At 39.1% G+C, this 16,570-nt stretch overlaps 1 protein-coding gene and 1 non-coding gene across 2 annotated transcripts in view; both read left to right on the forward strand.

Annotated features, from left to right (window-relative positions):
* Window positions 1–16,570, forward strand: part of PSD3 (pleckstrin and Sec7 domain containing 3) — a 576,478-nt gene that overhangs the window by 473,799 nt on the left and 86,109 nt on the right. The window contains exon 12 of the mRNA XM_007935046.2: window positions 4,787–4,857. Within this exon, the coding sequence (XP_007933237.2) occupies window positions 4,787–4,857 (71 nt within the window). The remainder of the gene's footprint in view (window positions 1–4,786; window positions 4,858–16,570) is intronic.
* TRNAG-UCC lies at window positions 8,600–8,670 on the forward strand. Its single transcript has one exon. It is a non-coding gene; the product is annotated as a tRNA-Gly (tRNA).

The raw sequence follows: 16,570 nt of genomic DNA on the forward strand, positions 1-16,570 counted from the left end.
CCAATAGAAATACTCCAGGTGGACACCTTCAGCAATCAGGAGCTCCTCAGTTGCTCATAGCAAATCCCACCTTGGAGTTTACAAAGACTTATGGGTAGAAAAGCCACACAAAGTAATTTACTATACCACACTAAGCAAGTACTGTTTTAAGCACAGTTTCAATGCATGACACCTATTAACTGAATGCCCAATTCTATGAGGAAAATACTATTGTTGTTGTTATTGTTATTTTTGTTAGGTGCTGTCAAGTCACCTCCAACTCTTAGCAACCCTATGCACAACAGAATGAAACACTGCCAGGCCGACCCTGTGCCAGTGTCACCATCCCTGGGCCCATCATTGCAGCCACTGTGTCAGTCCATCTTGTTGAGGGCGGTGATAGTTAAGTTTGTGGGTCAACTTGTCTGGGCCTGGTTAAGTGGCTGGATGTAGTTGTTACCCATAGTGAGATTGGTAATGACCTCCGTGGTACAACCTTTTTGAGCACCTGAGTAGCTGCTTTAGAAATCTGATCTGCTTCCATATATAAGCAGCAGCTTTGTGAATGGTCTCTAGTCTTTTAGCATGCTTGAACCCTGCATGTAGCCAAGTCGTTGTTCAACAGCCTGCCATTCCCAGCCGATCTTGAGACTTCATCTGGACTTAAATTAGTGGACTGCCATGTTGTTTGGTAACATTGGGACTGTGCCTTTTTACTTGACAACCTTGGGCTTGTCAGACTCAGCAGCCAGAAGCTGTCTGAGTGAAGAAAAGCCTCCAGCTTCAGTGGTCTGGGAGCAAGAAGCAGAGCTGAAGCCCAAGGTTGAGGGGCTTTCACCAGCCATTAGAGCCCTCCACTTTGAACTCGGACTTAAAGCCTCCAAAATTTAAGAGAATAAACTCCTATTTGTTAAAACCATCCCATTCATGGCATTTCTGTTAGAGAGGCACTAGGTAACCAAAACAAGGGCCTTCCCCACTTTTGTTGACCCTCCACTTTACCAAGCATGATATCCTTCTCCAGGGAATGGTCCCTTCCAACATGTCCAAAGATGAGACAGAGTCTGGCCATTCTCGCTTCCAAGGAGCATTCTGGCTGCACTTCTTCCAGGACAGATTTGTTAGTTCTTTCTTTTGGTATTTGTCGCCGACACCACAACTCAAAAGCATCAACTCTTCTTCGGTCTTCCTTATTCTTTGTCCAGGTCTCACATGCATATGAGGCAATTGAAAATACCGTGGCTTGGGTTAGACACACCTCAGTCCTCAAGGAGACATTTTTGCTCTTCAGCACTTGAAAAAGGTCTTTTGCAGCAGATTTGCCCAGTGCAATATGTTGTCTGATTTCTTGACTGCTGCTTCTATTGGTGTTGATTGCAGAACCAAGTAATATGAAGTCTTTGACAACTTCAATCTTTTTTCTATTTACTGTGATACTGCTTATTGGTCCAGTTATGAGGATTTTTGTTTTCTTTATATTGAGGTGTAAGCCATACCACAGACTGTAGTCTCCAGTCTTCATCAGTAAGTCATCTCACTTTCAGCAAGCAAACTTGTGTTGTCTGTGTATTATAAGTTAATGAGTTTTCCTCCAATCCTAATGTCATGTTCTTCTTCATATAGTCCACCTTCTCAGGTTATCTGCTCAGCATTACAGATTGAACAAGTGTGGTGAAAGGATACAACCTTGATGTACTCCCATCCTGACTTTAAACCATGTAGTATCCCCTTGTTCTGTTTGAATGACAGCCTCCTGGTCTATGTACAGGTTCCTCATGAGTACAATTAAATGTTCTGGAATTCCCATTCTTCTCAATGTTATCCATAATTTGTTGTGATCCACACAATTGAATGCTTTTGCATAGTTAATAAAACACAAGTAAACATCTTTCTGGTACCAGAAAATATTATTACAATGTCCATTTTGCAGATATGGAGACTGAGATCCCACCTGACCTGCAGCACTCAATTTCCCGATTTTACACTGGTTTTTATACAAGGAAAGGTACCCAACTAAAGCAGACTCAGGATAGGATGTCTTGGAGAATTTATAACTCTTAGATAGCATGAGCTCTGAAATATCAGAAAAAGCACCAGCCAAAGCACAAGGAATGTAATTGTAAACAATGTGTACAGTGGTAGCAGTACACTTGATGAATATCAGCCCTGGCTCTGTGGCTGCTTCCTACTCACTGTAGGGTAAAATAAATGAAAAGATCCACAAGGTTCTGTGATTCTTATTGTCAAATATTACTTGAAAATCCCTTTAGGAGGGGTCGCTATGAGTCAGATCCAACTCCATGCCAGTGGTCACATTTGTGTTTGCGTTTTGTAAATGGTATTGATTTCCTTATGTCTTTTTCATCAGTCTCTTTGCTGGTGTAGAGGAATCCAACTGATTTTTCGATGTTGATCTTGTATCCTGCCACTATGCTAAATCTCTCAATTAGTTCCAGTCGATTTTTGACTGAGTATCTTTGGTTTTCTGGGTATATAGGATCATATCATCAGCAAATAGGGATAGTTTTACGTTTTCCTTCCTTGCCAATTTGGATGCCTTTGATTTCCCTTTCTTGCCTTATTGCCCTGGCTAGGACTTCCAGTACAATGTTGAGTAGAAGTGGTGATAGAGGGCATCCTTGTGTGGTTCCTGTTTGCAAGAGGAATGGTTTCAGTCTCTCTCCATTGAGAATAATATTGGCTGTTGGTTTTGCATATGTCCTTTATTATGTTGAGGAATGTCCCTTCTATTCCTATTTTGTGGACAGTTTTGATCAGAAATGGGTTTGGATTTTATCAAATGCCTTTTCTACATCGATTGGTATTATCATGTTTCTTTTCCTTTGTTTCCTTTATGTAATGGATGATGTTGATTGTTTTTCTAATGTTGAACCATCCTTGCATACTTGATATGAGCTCCACTTGATCATAATGAATTATTTTTTTGATACATTATTGGAGTCTTTTTTTTTTTTATTGTGTACTTTTTTGGTTATTTAGAGTATACACTTTTAAGCCTCACCTAGTGGAAATAGAAGATATTTTTATTTTTTCTTTCCTGAAAATCTGCAGAGCAGATGTTTTGAGTCTTTTTTTTTTTTTTTTTTTGCCAGGTGAATATCTCAGTATGGTGTTGGCAGGACTTCCTAAGGCATTCCCTAAGGTGGATATTTACATAGATTTCTAAACCTAGGGATTCTTGTTGTCTTCAAAGGAGATTTAAAGAATTTGCTTTAGAATGATGTACTTCCTATTTTAATCAGGTACAGTAAAAAGATAGTGACATTTTTGATAATGGGAAAAAAATAATATAGCCCTCCCTTTCAAAGTAGATTTGTTTAGAAAAATTATATTCAGGAAGTTAAGTTTTTCCAGTTACAGATTTTAAATTTGTTAGATTAAGAATGCAGTAAATCCCTGGTTACAGATTTCTAATTTATGGGCAACTTGTACTTGCCCTTTAATGTTTTGTTAATTTGCCCTCACTTTGAAACAATTGAACCACCCCCTCCCTAGCACAACAAATTCTTCATCACAGTTGCCTTTACTTGCTTAATTTATAGATTTTAGGTCACTGAAAAGCTTTCTTAGCTTTTTCTTGCACTAAGAGCCACTGCCTTGGAGTTAATTCCAACTCATAGCAACCCCCACAGGGTTTCCAAGGCTGTAAATCTTTACAGAAACAGACTGTCTTGTCTTTCTTCTGCAGAGCAGCTGGTGGGTTTGAACTGCTAACCTTTTGGTTAGCACCCCAATGCCTTAACCACAGCACCACCAGAGCTGTTTTTCTTGAACTAAAGTAAAGCTAAAAAAGAACCACATGTACCTGTTCTGACTCACCTACAAATTTGACTTAAAGACTACTTTGGAAGGAATGCCATTTGTAACCCAGGGACTACCTATAAATAATAAACTTTTCTTAATCTGTGTTTATGACAATCTGTAAAAGCTTATATAAATGAATAGAGAAACTCTGTACTCAAGAAAAAAAAAAAAAGGAATATAAGGCCTTCTTAAAAGATTAATTCATTGGGAAAATTTTTATGAGTGTTCCCAATATCTGTCTTGACTGTACTAAGTTCTGTGAAGTAGAAAGATGAAAGATACATGCCCTCAGGTGATTCATAGTCTAGTGAAAGAGACATTTAGACAAAAAAAAAAAAAAAAAAAAAATTATAGTACAGCAAGATCTGCAGCAGAAGTGTGCACAGGATTCTAAGGAAGTGATAATTACAGGTATAATCTGATTAAGGGAGAACTGCTGAGAGTGGTTAAATCAGCTATTGTGGTAAAAGCCCATATTCTGATAGTTTTTTATTGTTTTTAGACTCTGGTACATAAGCCCTATAAGCCTTCCCTGGAATTAACATATAGTTTCAGTATACTTCTTTGCTTTTCTGGTCTTTAAGCCCTTTCTGTTAGAGGGCAGACTCTTGAGCCATGCTTCCTGGTACAAGTCTCCAGTAAGCAGAGAACTCTCACTGGTTTTGTGACCACAATAAACAGGATTGTTATTTCTCTGTGCTTCTGTTTTATTAATTTATTTTTTCAAAAAGGGATATTAATAATACATACTTCACAGAATTATTATGAGGATTAAATGATATAATACATGGAAGACACTTTTAGACTACTGCCTGACACACAGTAAAGGTCCAAAAATTTAGCTGCTATTATTCGTTTTGGTGCTTAATAAACCAGACACAATGAAACTCATTCACCATGTTCATCATTTAGATTCTCTTTCTGAAATACCAGTTACTACTAATTTCTCTCAAATAAAATTTTCCTTTTTTTCCCTTTCTAGCTCCAAGAGGAAAGCGAGGATGGAAAACCTTTTATGCTGTATTGAAGGGAACTGTTCTTTACTTGCAAAAGGTAAAATAACTTTAAAAAAAAAAAAACTATAGAACTTTATGAAACCATAATTAAACATGGTACCCAAGGAAACATTGAAACATTTATTATATGCAAAGGCTACATCAGATACCCAAGAGACTGTTTAATTGATGTTTAAACTATTTTTTAGATTTATTTTTCTTTTTTGGTAGAAAAGAAGTATCTTTCAGTATAGCTGATTAGAGAAATGGCTGGGTGTGTTCTAATTAGATCCAATATTTTTTATGAACATAATTGGTAAGTTAGACTTCACATGGTCTGTACAGATACAGACCTGTGGCAGTCCCTGAGTTTGGAGCTCTGGTGGTGTAGTGCCTAAGGCATTTGACTGCTAACCAGAAGGCTGGCAGTTCAAACCCACCAGCCACTCCTCGGAAGGAAGGTTGGGCAGTCTACTTCCATAGAGATACTGCCTCAAAAACCCAAAAAGGGGTTACTATGAGTCAGATCCGACTTGATGGCAAAGAGGTTTTTTTTTTTTTTTTTTAATAGAGCATGTAGATGTATCGTGGTAGATCTGTAGATCATGTAGTGGCTCTGGTGGTGTAGTGATTAAGGCAATTTGGCCGCTAATCAGAAGGCTGGAGGTTCAAACCCACCAGTCACTCCTCAGAAGGAAGACTGGACAATCTACTTCTTTAGAAATGCCGCCTCGGAAACCCAAGGAGGGGTCGCCATGAGTCAGGATTGATTCAACGGCAGTGAGTTTGTTCTTTTTTCTGGTTTATAGATCATGTAGCTGTATCTTTCATTTATATTATTTAACTATTTGGAACCTACCTAAAAATAACTCATGTATTTCTATTCAAGTTCTTAAGTGATTATACTTAAACACAAACTGAAAATTACCTAAATAAGATTTTGAACCAGACTATTCCCTGTCAAGATCCTTTCTTCCAATCCTGAAACCTGGAAATCGGTTTCATATACAGTTTATAGGTTCCGAGCCTTTGAAAGGTGGTCCCTGGAGCTTGTTCACTAGAGTGAAGTATACTACTTTGCAGGGCCCAACAGTATTCTAGCTTCCACTGTGAAGGAAGGGCACACTGTTCAGGCTGATAGTAATTACACTGCCCTCAGTAATGTCTAATAAATGATGTTTTAATATCTTTGGAATCACACTGTAATAAAGTTTTAGCATCTTTCTCATGTAACTCAAAAGTTTTTTATTTATTTCTTTTTTGTCAGTTTGGTGTCTGGTAACACTAAAATGGTATGTTGTTATGGTTTTTTTTTTTTCCTTCTTGTTTCCTTATATGATTTATGAAAGCATTTATTTTTAAATGAATACTATATAACTTACCTTTTCCTCCATTTTTAGACAATTCTCTTTATGGTTATTGACAGTTATACATTAACAGTACCTTTGTATTTGTGCACATGTCTGTTTATTTCCTTAAGATAGATTTCTGGGAGTGTCATGAGTTACAGGGTAAGAACTGACTAAAATTCTTAAAGCATATTTCTAAAGTACTTCTAGGAACTTTGTACCAATTTTCATTCCCTGAGTTATAACAATAAGTATTTTCACCAAGCAAGCAGTTGGTGACAGTATTTCTCTCACCACAACCTTTCTTTACCATTTTAATTATCCATATAGGCGAACATAAGGAAGCTTTGTAAGGAATATTTTTATAATACTACTTTCTCTTTATCAGAACTTTTTTAGTTGTCTAGATTGAGAAGGACTATATCTAATACTACCACCTCAGTAACCCAAGGAAGGGTAACTATGAGTCAGGTCTGACTTGATGGCACATAACAACATATCTAATACAGACCTTTTGTTGTCTCTCTTTTGTAATAGATCAGGCAAGGAATGTCAGACCATGGGATGCTTCATGTTGAGTCAGAGCTGTCTTATATGGGTAAATAGCCTTAACAGAGAGAACTGTGGATTTGACTGAAACCAAGAGAGCCCAAAGAAAATGACGTTCTTCTAAAATTTGCACATTACTTTATAAGGACAAAGGAGGAAATGAAGAATATGTTGATATTAGGAGACTGTGTTTCTAGGTGGCCAGATAATCTTATATTGACTTTATTTCCCTGTGGAGTCAGCCCAGCTTTTAATTCATAAGTCAACTGCATTGGCTTTCTGCTAAAGCAGCATGTGTGTACATGCTGGCCCCACACTGGTATTTCAGCTAGCTTTGTCTCTGCTGGGAATAACCCTTTGAAATAAAATTTCACCTATCAACAATGGTTTCCCCAGCATAAACCCCATTCTCTTAGCTTACATTTTCATTTTCTTTCAAATCTCCATAAGGGGTGCAGCTGTCTTTAGCAGAAGCATTTCATTGAACACCTAACCACAGGATTTCCACCTACAGGATTTCCATCCCAGGCTGGGCCTGGGAAGAGAGGAAAAGTACTCTTGTTTTCAACATTTGACAGTGGATGGAGAGAGAGAGATGCTGTTTGCAGCCCCTAGCCATGTCTGTCTCATTGTTCTCTCCCTCAGATGAGTGTAATGATATGAGTTTGACTCATACAGATGTAGAAGAGAAGGGACTAAATACCAACAAGAGAATGACTTTGTAAAGTTTGAAGCATCAACATCCATTTGGATTAGAGCTGGAAAATTAGATTATATCTCCAGATTTATGGTACCTCTGGAGCATGGCAAATGTGCATTTGGGGGAAAGTTCAGTGAAATTCCTCCTTCAAAGAGAAAAACCTAGCACGGAGGAAATTATGTATTTGTGTGAGAGAGTGCAAAGTAGAGGTGTGGACTATATATCAGGTTGATATTTAAGTCAATAAAAATGCCAGTGTAGCTGAAAAGTATCTACTTCGGATGAGCATAAATCAGGAAAGGGGCAGCCATTCTCTCTTCTGTTTTCTCCTTATTGTTAACACTGTTAAGAAAGGAAGAGACTGAAAGAGTATAACAGATACTTAAAATCTCAACATGCTGTCAGCTACTATCTGTTCCCAGAAGCCTCACATAGATCCTAAAACTAGCTCCTCAGTCAGTGGAAGCTTAATCTTAGCAGGTCAGCATCATTACATATGTATCTGTACTGGTCACTTAATTACCTTCCTCTTGATCTGTATTTTTTTTTTTTTTAATGGCATATACCAAAAAAAAAAAAAAATTCACTGCCATCGAGTTGGATTTGACTCACAGCGACCCCTCCTTGGGTTTCCGAGGTGGTATCACTATGGAAATAGATTGCCCATAGTCCATATAAATATGAAGACCCTATGGCCATCTAAGGTGGTGTAGTGCATAAGGCATTTGACTGCTAAACAGATGGCTGGTGGTTCAAACCCACCAGCCACTCCTCAGAATGAAGATTGGGCAATCCACTTCTATAGTGATACCACCTCAGAAACCCAAGGAGGGGTGGCTATGAATTGGATTCGATTGACAGCAGTGAGTTTGGTTTTTGGTTTTTATGGTCATCTAAGGAGCCCTGGTGACATAGTGGTTAAGTGCTTGACTGCTAACCCAGAAGTCAGCATTTCAAACCCACCAGCAGCTCTGTGAGAGAAAGATATAGCAGTCTACTTCCATAAAGATTACAACATTGGAAACACTATGGGACAGTTCTTCTCTGTCCTATAAGGCTGCTATGAGTCGGAATTGACTCAGTGGCAATGAGTCACCAATAGTTATGGTCATCTACATCTGAAAATGCCAAGCACTGTAGAGTGAGTTAACAGTAATACTGTCTGCTGAAGCTTGGATTACTCCTAAGTCACAGCAATAGAAGCAGTGGTGGTTCAGTGGTAGAATTCTTGCTTTCCATGCAGGAAGCCTGGGTTCAATTCCCAGCCAGTGCACCTCAAGCGCAGCTACCTCCTGTCTGTCATTGTAGGCTTGCATGTTATAATGAATATGTTTCTGCAGAGCTTCCAGATTAAGATGGACTAGGGAAAAAGGCCTGGCAATCTACTTCCTAAAATCAGCTAGTGATACCTATGAATCACAACATTCATATCTATAACCAGTTATGACAATAGCACAGAACTGGGCAGCATTTTCTGCATTTTCTTCCAGGGTGTCACCATAAGCCAGGGGCCAACTCAAAACAGCAGTTAACAACAACATAGAGTGTGTCAGAGGCCAAGTACTGGTGATAGTTGTGTCCTAAAGAGCTGACTAATGCCCCAGACCTGGCTAATGCTTAACCTTTTTAGACTACTCATCTACCAGCTCATGATGGCAGACAGTACGAAAAGTAAGTTACATGATTGCAAGGTGATAGTTTTACAGTTTAGGATGAATATCCTTACATAGTTTAAGGAGCTGTGGTGGTGCAGTGTGTAAGACATTCGACTGCTCGCCAAAAGATAGGTGGTTTAAACTCACCAGCCTCTCCACGGGAGAAAGATGAGGCAGTCTGCTTCCATAAAGACTTACAGCTTTGGAAGCCTTATGGATTAGTTCTACTCTGTCCTATAGGGTCGCTATGAGTCAGAATATTTTAGTTATTTAGAGTTAACCATATGTCAGGTACCATAGTAAATACTGGGCTTCCAGAGATGACTAAGACACAATTCCTGCTTATGTAGAGCCGACAAACTAGGGGGAGAGGCAAGTAAATTGAACATTCACCAAACACTTGTCCTACTTATGGAGGCACAGAAAAGGCACATGGAAGGAGACATCCAGGCCTGCCTGAGAAGATCAGAGAGTGCTTTTCTGAGGAGTTAACACACCTTCAACTGAAGGATGAGCAGAATTTTGCTAGGCAGCCAAAGCAAGAAATGGCATTTTAGCCCAGCAGTGAATTATTAGAGAGAATGTGACATGTTCAAAGAATGGCAAACAATTTTTATTTACATTTGGATGGGGTTAGCAAGCAATAGAAAAATGATGAAAAATGATAATATTTCAAACAATGGAAGGTATCACAAAAAATGAGATGAAGTCACATTTGTCACAAACTGTCCAGTACTACAAAGGAAGCAGTTTTCTTTCCTGAAAAATTTTCAAATTCTGACTTCACTGCTATTGCCACTGACATCTTGGTGCTCAGAGGATATGGATAGCATATCAGGCAGCTCTTCTCACAGGACCTGTTGAGTAGGACATGTGCTGTAGAAATGACATATCACCCTCAAGTTTCCCCCTTGTGCAACTAGAATGCCAGTATTAACACTTCTGGGGTTCAGATGTCATTGAGAAAAAAGTAGTCGCTCCTTCTTCTTCCTCCCTTCTTCGGCCAATTCTCTGTCATTTGGATGGTTAGTAATGGTAATGGACACCTTTCCTCTAGTCCCCAAAACAAAAAACCAAACCCACTGCCACTGATTTGATTCTGCCTCATAGAGACCCAATAGGACAGAGTAGGACTTTCCTGTAGGGTTTCTAAGGCTATAAATATTTTATGTTTGTGTTTGATTTACAGAGATTTACAGAGAAAATTCATATTCCACGCAACAGTTCATACATATTTTGTTTCATGACATTGATTGCAATCCCCACAATATAACAGCCCTGTTCCCACTTCTTCCCAGTGGCAACCTTTTCCTTGTGTCTTTTTTCCCATGCAGTCCTGCCCTCCAAGCTACTTCTATGTGAAAATAATGCCCTTGTGATCTCCCATGGCTGATTGTCTTAAGGTGTTTGCCTACCTGGTATAAATGTTCACCCTATATGCCTGTCTATTGTTTGGCTGAAAGCCACAGGAGTGAGCTAAATTCCAAGTCCAAAGAGTGACTAGGGCCACAGTTTCAGGGGTTTCACAAGTCTCTGTCATACCAGTAAGCCTGGTCTTTTCGTTTATGAATTTGAGTTTTGTTCAATATTTTTCTCCCACTCTATCCAGGATCTCCTATTTTGATCCCTTTCCCAGTGGTTGACAGTGGTAGCCAGGCACCACCCAGGTCTTCTAGTCTCAAGGTCAAGTAGACTGAGGTTTGCATGGTCCACTAGTCCCTTGGACTGATTGTTTCCATGTGCCTTTGGTTTTCTTCATTCTTCTTTGCTCCAGATGGGGAGAGACCAATTGCTGCATCTTAGATGGCCACTTGCAAGCTTTTAAGACCCCAGTTGCTACTCACCAAAGTAGGTTATAGAACTATGTTTTTATGTAGTATGTTATACCAGTTGAGCTTGATGTCCCCCATAACCAAGGTCCTGAGACCATAAGCCCAGTGACTCATTCCCTTAGAATGTTTGATTGTGGCTAAGAAGTTATTATCACTTTGCCCCATTAGCTCTATTATATTATTATTATATATATATATATATATATAGAGAGAGAGAGAGAGAGAGAGAGAGAGAGAGAGAGAGCGCGAGAGAGAGAGAGACATTCTTATAGTACATAGAAATACATATGTAGAAATATCATCTGTCAGACTTAATATACGGTGATGGATATATTCCCTTTTGCCCAGACATACCTCATCATTTAGCCTGTCTATCTGTGTATCTACTTGTAGATTAATGTTTGTTATTACTGATAATGCAGTATTGTGTATATAGCAGTATTTATCTTTGTTGCCTGTACCTCTCGTGCCCCTCTCTGTGTCTTCCTTTTCCTTACTGTTACTGTGTTGGTCATTCACTTTGGGTATATTGCCTTTACCTTCTTGCAAAAAAATCATTGTCTCTTATCTATATGGCAGTTTTCCTTCCCAAGGCTGCAAATTTTTTGCAGAAACAGACTACCCCATCTTTCTCCCACAGAGTGGCTGGTAGGTTGGAACCACCAACCTTTTGTTTAGTAGCCAAATGCCTTAATCACTGCACCACCAGAGTTCCTTTCCTAGTCTCTAAGACTGCTTTAATTCAGTTTCACAAAGACTCACTTATTCAGTCCTTGCTGTGTTAATCTTTGTCAGGTAAGGGATGTGAAGATAACATGAGCTAGCACCTGCCCTTAAATGTCTCAGTAGCACACTCAGGTTCTACAACCATTCTCTTCTTTCTCTCACCTTTCTACCTGTAACTTTCCTGTCCAAAGACTTCTAATAACTCATCACTCCCAATTCCCCTCCTTTTCCCCAGGTGGCAAGTGCTCTCCATCCTACTACAGCCACCAATGTACTGGCTCCTAAAAATGTGAAAGAGACAGATAGTACTGCCCAAGATGGAAGGAAGCATACCTCTTCCACTTTGGTTGAATAAATTAAATGTGTCTTCTAATGAGGTCATAATGGCTCACTCCTTCAAAGTCCACCTTCCCTTGACACACGCACAGCACACACATACACAACACCCACTCTACCAGTGGAATATGATCTGATTAGGGTCTCATTCCATTATCAATCACTCTTAAACCTTTCTTGACTATGAAATAACCTAATATTTTTTTGCCCACATAGAGCAATTCAATTAGTATTTCCTCATTAAGAGTGAAGATAATAGTAAAAGGCCTTCTTTCTCAAAAACAAACCACTTCATCATCAGAAGGAGGACCAGGCATAGCTGAAATTATACTAGAAAAGATCTCTCAGCCCTTTTCAATCTCTATGCACAGAACTTCTTTCCTTACCCCTGTCATGGGAACTTGAAAAGTTAATAAATTTCTTATGCCTCTCAAGTTTATAACATTCCCTGTGTGTTTATTGCCGTCTGTGTTGCATGCCCTCCCACTCCCAAAATGCACACAGTTCCAGTGGCTTCTTAGGGATCAGAGAGAGAGAGAGAGCCTTATTAGACTGGGGATCTCTCTCCTCTGCTTCCTCAGGTCTTCCTAGGAAAATACACCCTTTGAAAGAATATTAAAAGTGTAAGATTGTAGAAGTAGATACACCTGGTCAAACTCTATCATTTAACTAATTTTCTGATTTGGAACAATTGATTGTCCTTTCAAGCCTCAGCTTGTTCATCTCTAAAATGGGAGAAAATGGTGTTAACTTGAATGGTTGATATAAACAATTTTTCAAATATATGGGGGGGAAAAAACCACACCTGACATGCATTAGGTAAATACTAAGTATTAGTTCCTTTCTGATGATTCTTAGAATATGTGAGAGTTTTTTCTCTTTTGGTCATTTCCTGAATTCTTGCCAATTTCATGAGCAATAAAGTGACTGGCTCAGATAGACTTTTTCATAACTTTTTATAGTCATACAACAGCAATCTATGTAATGAAATGATTAAGAGTAGGCCAATCACCTCAGCCATCCAAATACAGTCTCTTTCCATGCCTGTTAGCTTTAATGAAGAGTAAACAATTCCTTTCACCCTTTCTCTCCACTACAGATCAGGAAACATCAAATGCCTCAATAAACCTTCCTAGGAGAGGCACAAGGAGAAACAGGCAAGGAATAAAGCTTCTAGTTCTCCACTTACTGATGTGATGCAGACAGGAATTGCAGCTAGCACCATAACCTTAGTTCCTTACTCCCATAGACATTAATTACATATATAAAGCTGTTGTTAAGTACCTTTGAGTCAGTTCCAACACATAGCAACCCTATGTACAACAGAATGAAACACTTCCCAGTCAGGGCACCATCCTCAGGATTGTTGCCACACTTGAGCTGATCTTTGCAGCCACCATGTCATTCCATCTCATTGAGGGTCTTCCCCTTTTTTGCCGACCCTTGACTTTATCAAGAATGATCATCCTTCTCCAGGGATTGGTCCCTTCTGACAATGTGACCAAAGTGTGAGAAACAAAGTGGCCATTTTCACTTCTAAGGAGCATTCTTCGGAAGGAAGATGGGGCAATCTACTTCCGTAGTGATACTGCCTAGGAAACCCAAGGAGGGGTTGCTATGAGTCGGGGCCGACTCGACGGCACATAACAACAACAACAACAAGGAGCATTCTAGCTGTACTTTCTCCAAGAAAGATTTGCTTGTTTTTCTAGCAACCCATGGTATGTTTAATATTTCAATATATAAGGTTAGCTCCCAAAATTGGCTTTCAATTAGAGAGGTTTGATCAGAGATCAGACCTATGCTTCTTTTCACTCCCCCAATCCCTCTTAACCATGGAGATTTAAAAACTACCCTGACCTGAGTTTTCTCTGCTATGGAGAAAAAAGCTGCAGAATTTATACACTCATTCCCCATGGAAAAAAAAAAATGATAATAAGTAAACACAATGGGAGTCACCCTCTCAAAGGGAAATTTGAAAGCAGTAACCCTCTGTTAAAAATATATATTGCTGTATATCTCATGTGTAAAAGAATAATCCTTCCCAGATCAGAGCCTCACACATCACAAATGTAGGAAATGAGATGGCAGATTTCCTGAGCCACCTCACTTCAGTGATCTTTCAAGCACAAATGAGACTGTCAGTATGTAATTTTTAGTGCCCCTTTCCACCTGAGCCTCACAACCTGACAGAAGTTGCATATTTTTAATTGAGAAGCTGATGCCCAGAGGTTCGTTAACCTACTCAGGATTGTGAAGGCAATGTATTTTTTACATTAGGCTATTATTGATAAATACTAAAGCTCTAGTGTGTGATCTTTCTAATTACTAGAAGTTTTAAAACAAGCTATTTTGAGGATGGGACATTTCACTTTTACTCATCAACTGGATTCAGCTAACTCTTGGTCCATACATATTAAGTATGCAGTAACTTACTTCCTTTCCTTTTAACCTCCTGCTGTTAAAGGATGGATGGGAGTACCATCTCTTTTTTCATTACACTCTCCTAACTTTAGACATTCTTTTATTGGAATACGGGACTGTCTCTAGTCATCTCCTATAATTACAGTAAGTAACCTCCTGAGATTTTTGAACCCAGCCCTGTTTTCAGGTATTCTTCTTTACTGTTCTCAGAAATCATGAAATAACACCAAAATATCAATATCCCAACCATTTCATGGCTCACAGATTGCCACTCAGAAGTGCCCCAAGCATCCATTACCAGCTGAACACTGGCTGCTCTTTTTTGTTTTAAAAGTTAGGTTACCACATGTTACTGGCAGTGGATCAACTACCATCGTAACATAGGAGGCCCTAATGTTAGATAGGAAGCAAATCAGTCATGAACGCACCTATAAGATTAGAGCTCAGCCAGTTTTTCAGAATACTGTATGCTAAAGATGTGATTGTGAGCAAGATATAGTCTCTGTATCTATCTGAAGAGATCACCAGATATAAAACAATGTCCATGCCATTTCATAAAGGTTACAAAGAGGGAACAGTGCATTCCAAAGGGAACCTAACTGAGCCTCAAAAAGAGGAGGTAAGATCATGAAAAGTGATGAAGAAATGGCTATTTAAGCCTAGACTTAAAAGAGAAATAGAAGTTAGTCATATGGGATGATTCAGACAATGAGAATCTGTGTGGATGCCTAGATGTGAAAAAGGAAAGCACATTGCAGTAGGTGCAGGCTTGTTGTGCAGCATGAAGGGTGACCGAGGCTGATGTTGAATAGCCTAGAAAGCCACTGTAAAGAGTTGGGACTTAGAGCAGTGTGAGACTATTAAACTGAGGAGTGACAGGATTATATTTTAGAAAGATCAGTCTAGCTGCAGGATGGAGAATGGATTGGAGGAAGATACAGTTGGAAGCATAGAAACCATTTTGGCTTAAACTAGAGTAGAGGCAGCAGAGAGTGTAAGTTCAGTTTGAAGTGTTGAATGCAAGGTATCTATGGAATAATAATTGGAAATGTCCAGCAAAGAGTTAGATACTCGGATCTGGCACCAAGAATCAGAAATAGATGGAAGTCTTGATCTGGAGAGTCATCAAGAAATAGTTGATAATTTAAGCCATAGGAGTAGGTGATGTCACACACAGAAAGAATGTAGATTGGGGAGAAGATGGAACATAGAACAGTGGAATATAGACATTCCATATGTACCCTCAGCAGAGGAGACAGCTAAGGAGACTGAGTAGTGGCCAGACAGGTAATGAGAAAGCTGAAGGGAAAAGAGGGGAGGTGGGTACCATAGATGTTAAGAGTCAATGGAAGTGTTGCATAATTGTAAAAAGGTTCAGTGAGATAGGAATTGGAATGTGCTGCTTAACTTCAGCAACAAAGAAATTATTGATGACATGGGTAAAGCAATTTTAGGGGTGGTGAGCATAGAAGCCAGATTGGAGTGGCAAACAAGGACATGATGGAGGCAAAGAATATATGGGCAACTATGTTCAAGAAACTCAACCTGCCGTAGTTTTTACTTTGATTTCTCCTACAACCTCCCTACCTGACCTTCACCCCCATTTCCAAATCCACACCCCCCACACACATGAGGTCATCATCAACTCAACAACAACTGGTTAGTTAGATGGTTGATTCCTTCCTGTGACTTTTGCAAGTAATTTAGATCCTTAATGTCAATCTCATTTCTACTGAATCTCTTTTCTTTCCTGTTACTGATTTCTCTCCCACGTAAAATACAGAAAGTCCTTGTGTTTTTTCCTTTCCCCTGGATAGTATTTTACACTTTCCAGAGCCCCTTTCTTTGCTTCTCAAGGTCACACATGATCCTTCTCACCACTGTCCACCTCATTGCCTCTTTAGCCCCCTCACTTAATGATAACCACATTTGCCTGTAACCATAAAGCATAAAGAAAATCTATACTGTATCATAATAGTAATAGAAGAACCATTTGTAAAATGTCAAATGGAGAGCTGTGAGGGAATTAAATATTCTATTTACCTCCATTAATCATCGGAACATGGAATGTATGAAGTATGAATCTAGGAAAATTGGAAGTTGTTAAAAAGGAAATGGAATGCATAAAGATTGATATCCTCGGCATTAGTGAGCTGAAATGGACTGGTTTTGGCCATTTTGAATCAGACAACCATATGAT

This window comes from Orycteropus afer, unplaced genomic scaffold (genome assembly GCF_000298275.1).
Source record: "Orycteropus afer afer isolate SDZICR_OR568_19922 unplaced genomic scaffold, OryAfe1.0 scaffold00024, whole genome shotgun sequence".
NCBI classification, from domain to species: domain Eukaryota; kingdom Metazoa; phylum Chordata; class Mammalia; order Tubulidentata; family Orycteropodidae; genus Orycteropus; species Orycteropus afer.